At 34.5% G+C, this 12,722-nt stretch overlaps 1 protein-coding gene across 17 annotated transcripts in view; it reads right to left on the bottom strand.

The window, feature by feature from the left end:
- Window positions 1-12,722, bottom strand: part of VPS13B (vacuolar protein sorting 13 homolog B) — a 916,166-nt gene that overhangs the window by 889,033 nt on the left and 14,411 nt on the right. For 16 of the 17 annotated variants that reach the window (XR_008509424.2, XM_054519206.2, XM_054519208.2 and 13 more), the window contains exon 3: window positions 6,908-7,051. The exons of the other annotated variant lie outside the window; for it this stretch is intronic. Coding sequence is in view for 15 of the 16 variants with exons in the window: in XM_054519206.2 (XP_054375181.2) it covers window positions 6,908-7,051 (144 nt within the window). In the remaining variant the exon portion in view is untranslated. The remainder of the gene's footprint in view (window positions 1-6,907; window positions 7,052-12,722) is intronic. 17 annotated transcript variants of the gene reach the window in all.

Genomic DNA, 12,722 nt, shown 5'->3' with positions numbered 1-12,722 from the left:
AAGATACTCCTCGAGACGAGCAACACCAACACACATAATTGTCACATTCACCAAAGTTGAAATGAAGGAAAAAATGTTAAGGGCAGCCAGAGAGAAAGGTCGCGTTACCCACAAAGGGAAGCCCATCAGACTAACAGCTGATCTCTCGGCAGAAACTCTACAAGCCAGAAGAGAGTGGGGGCCAATATTCAACATTCTTAAAGAAAAGAATTTTCAACCCAGAATTTCATTTCCAGCCAAACTAAGCTTCATAAGTGAAGGAGAAATAAAATACTTTACAGACAAGCAAATGCTGAGAGATTTTGTCACCACCAGGCCTGCCCTAAAAGAGCTCCTGAAGGAAGCACTAAACATGGAAAGGAACAACTGGTACCAGCCACTGCAAAATCATGCCAAATTGTAAAGACCATCGAGGCTAGGAAGAAACTGCATCAACTAACGAGCAAAATAACCAGCTAACATCATAATGACAGGATCAAATTCACACATAACAATATTAACTTTAAATATGAATGGACTAAATGCTCCAGTTAAAAGACACAGACTGGCAAATTGGATAAAGAATCAAGACCCATCAGTGTGCTGTATTCAGGAAACCCATCTCACATGCAGAGACACACATAGGCTCAAAATAAAAGGATGGAGGAAGATCTACCAAGCAAATGGAAAACAAAAAAAGGCAGGAGTTGCAATCCTAGTCTCTGATAAAACAGACTTTAAACCAACAAAGATCAAAAGAGACACAGAAGGCCATTACATAATGGTAAAGGGATCAATTCAACAAGAGCTAACTATCCTAAATATATATGCACCCAATACAGGAGCACCCAGATTCATGAAGCAAGTCCTGAGTGACCTACAAAGAGACTTAGACTCCCACACAATAATAATGGGAGACTTTAACACCCCACTGTCAACATTAGACAAATCAACGAGACAGAAAGTTAACAAGGATACCCAGGAATTGAACTCAGCTCTGCACCAAGCAGACCTAATAGACATCTACAGAACTCTCCACCCCAAATCAACAGAATATACATTTTTTTCAGCACCACACCACACGTATTCCAAAATTGACCACATAGTTGGAAGTAAAGCTCTCCTCAGCAAATGTAAAAGAACAGAAATTATAACAAACTGTCTCTCAGACCACAGTGCAATCAAACTAGAACTCAGGATTAACAAACTCACTCAAAACCGCTCAACTACATGGAAACTGAACAACCTGCTCCTAAATGACTACTGGGTACATAACGAAATGAAGGAAGAGATAAAGATGTTCTTTGAAACCAATGAGAACAAAGACACAACATACCAGAATCTCTGGGACACATTCAAAGCAGTGTGTAGAGGGAAATTTATAGCACTAAATGCCCACAAGAGAAGCAGGAAAGATCCAAAATTGACACCCTAACATCACAATTAAAAGAACTAGAAAAGCAAGAGCAAACACATTCAAATGCTAGCAGAAGGCAAGAAATAACTAAAATCAGAGCAGAACTGAAGGAAATAGAGACACAAAAAACTCTTCAAAAAATTAATGAATCCAGGAGCTGGTTTTTTTTAAAGGATCAACAAAATTCATAGACTGTTAGCAAGACTAATAAAGAAGAAAAGAGAGAAGAATCAAATAGACGCAATAAAAAATGATAAAGGGGATATCACCACCAATCCCACACAAATATAAACTACCATCAGAGAATGCTACAAACACCTCTACACAAATAAACTAGAAAATCTAGAAGAAATGGATAAATTCCTCGACACATACACCCTCCCAAGACTAAACCAGGAAGAAGTTCAATCTCTGAATAGACCAATAGCAGGAGCTGAAATTGTGGCAATAATCAATAGCTTACCAACCAAAAAGAGTCCAGGACCAGATGGATTCACAGCCGAATTCTACCAGAGGTACAAGGGGGAACTGGTACCATTCCTTCTGAAACTATTCCAATCAATAGAAAAAGAGGGAATCCTCCCTAACTCATTTTATGAGGCCAGCATAATCCTGATACCAAAGCCGGGCAGAGACACAACCAAAAAAGAGAATTTTAGACCAATATCCTTGATGAACATTGGTGCAAAAATCCTCAATAAAATACTGGCAAACAGAATCCAGCAGCACCTCAAGAGACTGATTATTCTTAATAGTCTACCAACACAACTGTACTAATTCATAATAATCAGCACTTAAAATTCCAATGATCACATGTAAAATTTCTACAAGTAAATCCATCGAATCCCTGATGGTAAACAGAGCACATTGATGGCCAGATCAAATGACCATCCAGTAAATAAAAAATACTACCTAAATGTAAACAAAATTAAAAAAAAAAAAAAAAAAACAACTTTGTCCTGTGAAAGTATGGAAATTCTCTAGATCCCAGAAAAGTTCTGCTAGATAGAGCAGATAGGTGCTGGTGTCCAATCAAAGAAAGCTTTATTTGCCTGCTCTACAGTGGAAAAAATAATTCTGAAGCCCTTCGTCAGAATTAGACATTCAAATCAAAACAGCTGCCTCATATCTTTAAGTCTAATTACACTGACACAGACTTTTTAGAAAAACAAAAATAAAGTACAAGATGAAACTATAAAAAGAGTTGACATAAAATGCCACAGTCAAGAGTAATAACATATCACTTTTTGATCAGGTCACCTAAATCTATGGGCTGTCAGGACCAAAATTTTTTTCTTATTAATACTGGAAATCAGTGGCTCATGCTTGTAATTCCAGCAATTTGGGAGGCCAAGGCAGGAGGGTCACTTGAGGCCAGGAGTTCAAGACCAGCCTGGGCAACACAGCAAGATGCAGTATCAAAAACAGAAACAAAACAAACAAAAAGTGGCTTACTGGTATCTGACTTAAAATGTTTAAGAAAGGAATCTGTGCTTATGGGAAACAGAAAATTATCTCTGAACTAAAATACTACGTATACAAATATATTTTCACTTTCTTGTTTAAAATCTAGCTAAACCTGTAGGTACATGAGATAAAAGAATAAAATCACCTTAGGTTTTCAAACAGATTTTTGTAATCTTAAAGAGCCATATCAACAATTAGAAGGTTATGACAGTAAAGAAATAAACTTGCAAAAATGATTTTTAAAAAAATTAAGCTAAAAAGGAGAAAGGTGGTAAAAGGTTAATAACAGTAAAGAAATAAAATGAAACTTGCAAAAATGATTTTAAAAGGAGTTAAGCTAAAAATGAGAAAGATGGTAAGAATATATACATAAAAATAAGTTTCATCTGGAGTGAAACTACAAGTATTTCTCCTGTTAGAAGATAATCTCAGATTTTTAGGTTCAAAAGATGCTTTTGAAATTTTTTTTTTTTCAGATGGAGTTTCACTCTTGTTGCCCAGGCTGGAGTGCAATGGCACAGCCTCTGCACACCGCAACCTCCGCCTCCTGGGTTCAAGCAATTCTCCTGCCTCAGCCTCCCACTTTTCAAATTTTTTAAGAAAAATAAGTATTACTTCTATAAACAGCCTTACAAATAGTTACATTTATTAGACGAAAAGTTTTTTTAACATTTATGTTCCAGGTGGTACAAAAACCAGAATAAATAGGTGGTTTAGAAACAAATTTATTACTCTCTTTAGGTTGAAGAAGTTTTTTATTTTTTTGGAGACAGAGTCTCACTCTGTCGCCCAGGCTGGAGTGCAGTGGCACGATCTCGGCTCACTGCAAACTCCACCTCGCGGGTTCATGCCGTTCTCCTGCCTCAGCCTCCCGAGTAGCTGGGACTACAGGCGCCGGCCACCACGCCCAGCTAATTTTTTGTATTTTTAGTAAAGACGGGTTTTCACCGTGTTAGCCAGGATGGTCTCGATCTCCTGACCTCGTGATCCACCCGCCTTGGCCTCCCAAAGTGCCGGGATTACAGGCGTGAGCCACCGTGCCCAGCCAAGCCTTAATTCAATGATCAAAGAAAGCACATCAATCATATAATGTTTTAAATTGTATAGCAAGTCTTGTCCTGTTTTACAGTTGAGGCCCCAGAGGCTGAACAAAAAAGAATATGAAAAAGGAGAGGAGTACATAGTTAAATGGAAGTTACTGATAATGTTTTAGCTCTTGAGTTATGTTAACAAGTATTTATTAGATTAGCATGGACATGATGCGTCATGAATCAAAAACTGTGTATCTGAAATCAAAAACAGGATAAACAGTTTACAAGTAGTAATTCTGCAAGATTTAAAAGTGAGGGCAATGACTGACATAGAGACATCTCTCAGAGTGAATAGGAAATCGTTAACAACTATTTCATGAGTGAAGTTTCAACATATTTTTAAAAATTCTGAGTAAACATCAAGATGGACTTTATTTTACCTAACACAACAACTCGGTCACCCTGTCATCCTAAAAATCTCTATAAGTAAAACTGATAGTAAAGATATGTTAAGGCAGTATATTAAAACCATGACCACTAGAATCACAATCATTATGAATCTCTTTCTAAGTGTCTTTTGCTGAGATTATATAAATATTTTAGCAATGCTTTTCAGTGCAGTACAGAGTAGACAACCAACAAATGTTGGTAGAATTAAACTGACCTTCACAAACAAGACATGCCTTCTTATCAAGGCATTTAACAAAATCTTATTTTTGGAATGATCTTATCTGATTTAAGCCTCATATTCCTACCTTTTAATCATACTTCAATACTTTCCTATATATAATAGTTTTTTTAACAGATTCATATCTTTGAGTACCTATAACTCTAAAAGGCCCCTTCACTGAACCTACCATTCCAACCCCAATTTTATTTAGAAAATACATCTTTTCTTCATGGTGATTCTACAATGTAATAACTTGAAATAATTTGAATATAAACTTATTCAGTTTTACTAGTACATCCATAATTTTCAGCTTAATTACATACTATACTAATCAAAGCTTAAAACAGGAAAATAAACTATTTTAAAATCTGTTTCATCTACAATGTTTTTACGCAAAATTTAATTCCAATCACTAGCATAAACCCAAGCATTACTCTCCAGAGGTGTACACTGCTAAATAATTTGTCCAAATGTCAACTGCAATTTTCAAAAATCCTCTCTAGCCCAAAATTTTAAACATCTGTAAAAAATACTTGTTTTGAGAGTGGTTTACATTCATGACATTTAACCTTTTGCTGTACAAACCACAAAATTCAAGTCTCAAATACCATGCAAGCAGGAAATCTGATCATTCCTGCAGTAGCCATCTGCATAGTCCAATATCAAGTATTATTAGTTCTAGGTTGCACTAAGTCATGTGTTACAAGTCTTTTTCTGCAGCCTCTATAATTAGTTGTAATTTGCCTCTGTTAAAATGTGTTTCTTAAGGGACATCTGGCCTTGAAACTTCCACCTTCTCAATGAAAAAATACTTAGTGTCTGGATTTTTTTTTTTTCTTTTAATATGGAACACTGCATGGGTGGTATAACCAAGTCCAGACTTTGAAAAAAAATAAATTCCAAGAAAAGATAATAATTAAGAACCATTTAAGTATTACCAACTATAAATGTAAAGTAAAACTTTGTTGTAATGTAACTATCCACAGATTTCTAAATTAATCTCTCAAATATTAGAAGTACAAAAAGTAACTTTTCATTTTTATGAGAATATAACATTGGTCTATTAACTTCTAGAAACTATATTAAGTTAAATTGGATAATACATGTTTGGAATCAAAGATTTCATAAATGGAAAAAGGATCTGAGTCCAGTGTGTTGATATGACACTCAAAGCATCCACTTAAAATAGGAAATAATTTTAACAGTTCATACATAACCCTAACTTCACAAAGATTACATTTAGAATACATTAAACTTACAGATTCATATGAAGTCATTTTAATAATACTTATCAATTTACTTGATTATAGCCAGTCTTCCTTAAAACTAAAAGTTAAATGTTAAGTGGGTGCTAAAAAAAAAAAAAACCTAATAAAAATGAAAGACAGACACACTACTCTTCTGCAAGGTGAAAGTGGAAACATTCTCCACAATGAGCTATGGTCCTGACCTATTTTGCTTTCCTAGATTGGAAAATTTTTGGTAGAAACTCTTTAAAACCAATATTACATCTGCAAAAAAACACTAGCAAGAAATGTAAGATAGGTCAGAGAAGAAATAAATAAATCTGAAAAAAGAAAAAATCAGTTTCTTATACCAAAACTTCAAAAACAATTATAAAATTTGGTGTAAACATATTTTCATCTTCCCAAAAAATAACCTGAGAAATTCCCTTCAGATGTAGAAAAATTATGTAAAGAAAAAATTCATACAGCTCCTTTGCAAAAATCTAAAAATGTTAATGTAAAAATCGGACACAATTAGACTGCACTTTCATTGTAGATGTAAGTAATAAGCAATCTGCATGGTCCCTAGTAGAGCTATGACAAAGTAAGTAAAATCTGTATGAAAACAACCTTTACATATTTTATTCAAATTTAAAAATGACTTTGCAAATAGTCATGTCACTTAAACAGGCATATACAAAGTAAAGGCCAGGCACGGTGGCTCATGCCTGTAATCCCAGCACTTCGGGAGGCAAAGGTGGGCAGATCACGAGGTCAAGAGATCAAGACCATCCTGGCCAACATGGTGAAACCCCTTCTCTACTAAAAATATAAAAATTAGCTGGGCGTGGTGGCGCACACCTGTAGTCCCAGCTACTCAGGAGGCTGAGGCAGGAAAATCGCTTGAACCCAGGAGAAGGAGGTTGCAGTGAGCCGAGATTGCACCACTGCACTCCAGCCTGGCAACAGAGCAAGACTCTATCTCAAAAAAAAAAAAAAATTTAAGTATATAAGCTAAGATATGTTTATGTAACAGTTGACATATTTGAAAAGGTAAAGAAATGTCAAATACTACTAAAATTAGTTAACATAAACAACTTGGTTCAATATTTCTTACCTGTATCCCATCCTTAAGTTTCAAAATGCATTCCATAGTATTGATGGTAATTACCACTGGTTCTGAACCCAGTTTTGTCCATGGTACATGAATCCTCAGTTCATGAATATGTCCACTCAAAAAAGTGAATGGTAATTTCAGTTCCTTAAAACACAAAACATTACATAAAACTTAGTAAGTGCTTAATATTTTTTATTATAATATGCAAATCCCTTTTTTAAAAAATAAAATTTCCAACACAAGAATATTCAGGGACTTACTGTTTAGTGCTTAATATTTTTCATTCTAATATATAAATTCCTTTCTTAAAAGAGAAATAAAATGTCCAACACAAAAATATTTTCAGAATTACTGTTTATCAAAAAGTGGCATCAAATACCTTGTTAGGCCATAGTTAATGATAAATAACAATAATTTATGGTACAAGTTACATTTAATAAGTTACTTAAGCACTCTAGGCCTTTCTCCTACTTTGCTGAATGGAAATAATATATAATAGTCAGTACATGATGAAGGCTCATATATGGTAGTGCAACAGTATATAGCAGCAGTACTTCAAATAACTGAAATGATGTAATTTTTTAAGTTTTCATCTAAAAATATGTCTTCAAAATATGTTTTAAACTAATAGAACAGTATTCTAAGTCAAGTTGAAAGGGGAGCTCAATTGGAGATTTGAGAATAACCTGACAAAATGAAAACTGATCAACTTAAAAAAAAAAAAAGTATTCCACTTCACCTAATGTAAAATTGAACTGGATACCACTTGGTCATAAATTTTAAATGTTTTCTGACTGCTTTCCATTATCATTAGATAAAAGGTTAGGCATGAAAACTGTCACCAAAATTGCTTTATGCTCATTTGTCTCACTTCTAGATATAATTTGTTTACAAATCAACAAAGGAGGAAGAAAAAAATGTATTCCTATCACATTTTTAGTTATTGTAACTCTATTTGTGAAAGTTAATAAAAATATTAAGCTTATTTTTCACATTTTAGTCCACCTAGTTGGTTCAGCAACACAGTAGCAATATGCCTAAATACAGACAGTATAGCAAAGTGATTAAGACCAATAATTCTGCAGCCAGCAGATCTGTGCCTCAGTTTCATTATCTGTAAAATTTGTATAAGAAGACTACATTTTTAATATTAATCTATATAAAGCTTAGAATACTACGTTCCTCACAGAGAAATCATTATAAAGGTGATTATTATTATTATTAGTATTAGTATTAGTATTACCACAAAAGTGTGGGCCTAATTTGTTTCTTCAACCAGAGGGTTTTTTTTTTAAAGGTCAGCTATTAAGTCTATTGTTAGTACTCTATGCTAGTGGAATGTCACAATTTTTAGATATTTGTCATTATCACAGTATTTTTAAAATGCATTAATTTCTTCCAGCATTGTTCAGCTAGCACAAAACTATATATTGATCAGTGCCTGTAACAAAAGCAATAAGCACTGAGTATGTACCAGGCGCTATTCTAAGCACCTTACTTGTATACAATCATTTACTCCTCCTAAGAATCACAAAATGTAAATAGCATTATCCCCATTTTACAATGAAGAATCTGAGACATGAAGGGTCAGGAATCTTCCCAAAACGAGTCATCTAGGAGAGCCTGGACTCAAAATTAAGAAATATTATTCCAGAGCCATGGCTCTTAACCACTATAATACTGCCTCTATACTTCCATTATCAGCACTGAAAATGTTTCCACTGGCTATTTATCTATCTAACTGGACAATGAGCACATTACAGTTCCACATCTACCACCCCACGCCTTGTGTAACAATCATATATATTTGCAAAATGGCTACCAAAGTTGCAGTCTAAGGGCATAAATCAGATTGTCTCAGAGTTCTCAGAGTACAAATGTTTAAAGACACCTGAATCAAACTCAAGAACTTAGTATTATCAGAATGCTACTAACCAAACATTAACACAAGAGGTGGCTTTCTGGATTAGAACATGGAATTTTGAGCCACATGACCTGACTATAGGCAAGATAGTTTCAATTTCAAAATCACAGAGGAAAGAAAAATAAACAACATATATATATAGTAAAAGGTGAAACACAAATGATGATTGTTATAACAAATGGATCTTCCTTAAGATAACCAAAAAAGGAATTTTCTTTTCATTCTTTTCCCTTCTTGAAATATATGTCTACAACTTAAAAATATTTTATTTATGTATAACTTTTAGTTAATACATCATGTAAAATGCATCCCTAAAATCAGAACATCTATGATAATGCAAAGGATATTAGTAGGAAAGAATTTCAGAAGAGAGTTGAATATATCTCAAAAATCTAATTCTAGGTAAGGTATTATAAAATAACAGAGAAAAGGGATACTTTTAAAATGAACATAACAGGCAACAAAAGCAAAAATAGAAAAATGAGACTACAGCAAATTTTAAAACTTCTGCACAACAAAGGAAAAAGAGTAAAAAAGACAACCTATGAAATGGACAAAAATATTTGCAAACCATCTATCTGATAAGGTACTAATATCTAGAATATATAAACAAGTCCTATGACTAATCAACAACAAAATAACAATAATTCTATTTAAAAATGGACAAAGGAATTGAAGACATGTCCACAAAAAAGATATACAAATGGCCAACAAGTATATGAAAAGAAGCTCAGCATAACTACTCATTAGGGAAATGCAAATAAAAAACCACAATGAGATATTTCTCAGCCATAACAATGGCCATTATCAAAAACATAGTAAGTGTTGAGACAATGGAATACATATACACTCTTAGTGGAAACATAAAATGGTACAACCGCTACAGAACATAATATGGAGGTTCCTCAACAAATCAAAAACAGAATTACAATGATCCAGAAACCCCAATTCTGGGTATATACCCAAAATAATTTAAAAGAAAATCTTAAGGAGATATTCACATACCCATGTTCAAAGCAGCATTAATCACAATAGCTGTAAAGTAAAAGCAACTCTAATATCCATTTTAGGATGAATGGATAAGCAAAATGTAATACACACATACAATGGAATATTATTCAGCCTTAAAAAATAAGCCAATCCCATAATATATGACAACATGGACGAAACATGAGGACATTATGGTAAATAAAATAAGCCAGTTACGAAAAGATAAATACTGTATGATTCCACATATATAAGGTATCTAACATTGTCAAACTCTTAGAAAGTAGACTGGTGGTTGTCAAGGGCTGGGGCAGGAGAAAGGTAAAAAGGGAGTCATTGGTTCAATAGATAGAGAGTTTCAGTTTTACAAGACAAAAAAGTTCTGAAGATCTGCTACACAAGGATGTGCATATAATTAATAGTAATATAGTATACACTTAAAAGTGCTTAAGATGGTCATTTCTCTTTAAGAAACAAGGTCTAACTCTGTCACCCAAGCTGGAGTGCAGTGGCACAATCAGCTCACTGAAACCTCAAACTCCTGGGCTCTCCCACCTCAGCATGCCAAGTAGCTAGGATTATATGCACATGTCACCACACCCAACCAATGTTTTTAATTTTTGGCACAGATGAGTCTCACCATGTTGCCCAGTCTTATCTTCAACTCCTGGGCTTCAAGCTAGCCTCCCATCTCAGCCTCTCAAAGTGCTGGGATTACAGGCAAGAGCTACCATGCCCAGTCTCAATGACAAATTTTATGTCACATGTTTGTTACTACAGGAACACACACACACACGTGCGCACGCAAGCAACAAGACTTCAAGAGTGCTGAATGAGGAGCTCGGCAAATCCTCTCCCCAAAAAGCAATGACAAAACAGGACAAAGTTGTCAAAAACAACAGACAGCTCAGCAGCAATAAGAGTAAGGCTAGCATAGGGTCACAATACAATTTTGGTCAGGCAAGAAAACAGCAAACCAGCCCAAAAATTAACAGAGAAATCTGGAAAATGATATAGCCCAACAAGGTCTTGCCAGGGTCTCACATATATATTACTGGTAGCCTAGAAAGTTGAATGCATGTGCAAGATAGTACTTACTCAGAAGACTGTATATCTGTTGTTCCACCAGATACATAGATATAATCCCCTAAGCAACCACAAAGAGAGGGCAGTAACTAGCAAGCTACTCATTTCTAGTTAACCATGAGGCCTCATGAACATAGAGAATTAAAAAAAAAAAATCAGACTTATAATCTCCTGACTTTAAAAGTATTACCCAGTAAATGTATATATCCCATGCCAAAGAGTAAATATCTAACTAGCTCAAAGGTTTAAACAACCTCCAAACAATCACTGGCTGATGACTAAGTTATAGTAACCCAGCGAAATTCCTAGAATGCCAGGCTTAAAAATAGAAAAGAGAATTTGTTTTAATGAGCAGAGAAATCAGAAGGCACACGAAACAGACATCACAAAATTAGTCGAGGCAAATCAGTAAACAAATAAACCTGAAACAACAACCATCTCCTGGAGGAGAAGAAATCAAAATCCAAAGCTGCTGCAATATATTACACAAAATATCCAATTTACAACAAACAACGATGACACGTGCAAAGCGTACAGAAATAAAATTGAAGGAAATCAAATGCAGGACTTGGTACACAAAGACTTCAAAACATCAATTCCAAATATGTTCAAAGAAATAAGGGAAACCATATACAAATAATTTTTTTTTGAGATGGAGTCTCACCCTGTCACCCAGGCTGGAGTACAATGGCGTGATCTCGGCTCACTGTAACCTCCGCCTCCTGGGTTCAAATGATTTTCCTGCCTCAGCCTCCCGAATAGCTGGGATTACAGGCACCCGCCACCACACCCAGCTAATTTTTGTATTTTTAGTAGAGATGCAGTTTCACCATGTTGGTCAGGCTGGTCTCGAACTCCTGACCTCAAGTGATCCACCCACCTCAGCCTCCCAAAGTGCTGGGATTACAGGTGTGAGCCACCGCACCCAGCCTCACATTCAAATAATTAAAGAAACATATGACAACAGTGATTCATCAATTAGAAAATGTCAATAAAAACAAATTACCAAAAAAATGAAAATTTTGGAGTTGAAAGTACAATCAACAAAATAAAAAATTCACCAGAAGGGCTCAGCAGCAGATTTGAATTGGCAAAAGAATCAGTGAATTCAAATCCAAATATATCATAGTCAAACTGCAGAAAGCCAGCGACAAAATATATATATATAGAGAGAGAGAGCAGAAAGACAAAAATAATTTTTCTGGTACAAGGAAACTGTTAGTAGATTAACACCTAATTTCTCCAAGAATTCTATATCCAGCAAAATTATCCTTCAATAATGCAAGCAAATTAAAATATACTCAAATAAAGAATAAGATAATTGATTCCTAGCAGAATATTAAAGGCAGTTCATTAGGCTGAAAGGAAGTAGCATTTTTTTACCATTAAGTAAAAAAAAAAAAAAAAAAAGCATGTATTTTTGGAGATCCAGGAGAAGAGAACAGACAAAGCATATAAAACCTATTTAAATAAATAATTGCTGAAAACATCTCAAGTCACGGAAGAAATATAAACATCCAGGTCCTGGAAGCTCAAAGTTTCCCAAATAGACTCAACCCAAAAAGGTCCTCTCAGGATATATTATAGTCAAACTGAAAAGATGAACATTATAGTGAAACTGTCAAAATTCAAACACAAAGAGAATTTTAAAAATAGGAAGAGAATAGTGTGAAGTAACATACAAGGGACTCTCCATAAAACTAACAGCAGATTTCTCAGCAGAAAAGTAGGCCAAGAGACAATGGGATGCCATATTCAAAATGATGAAAGAAAACAAACTGTGAGCCAAGATTACCATATCTAGTAAAACTACCCTTC

Source organism: Pongo abelii, chromosome 7, assembly GCF_028885655.2.
Source record: "Pongo abelii isolate AG06213 chromosome 7, NHGRI_mPonAbe1-v2.0_pri, whole genome shotgun sequence".
NCBI lineage: Eukaryota > Metazoa > Chordata > Mammalia > Primates > Hominidae > Pongo > Pongo abelii.
This window is presented reverse-complemented; position numbering and strand designations above follow the sequence as displayed.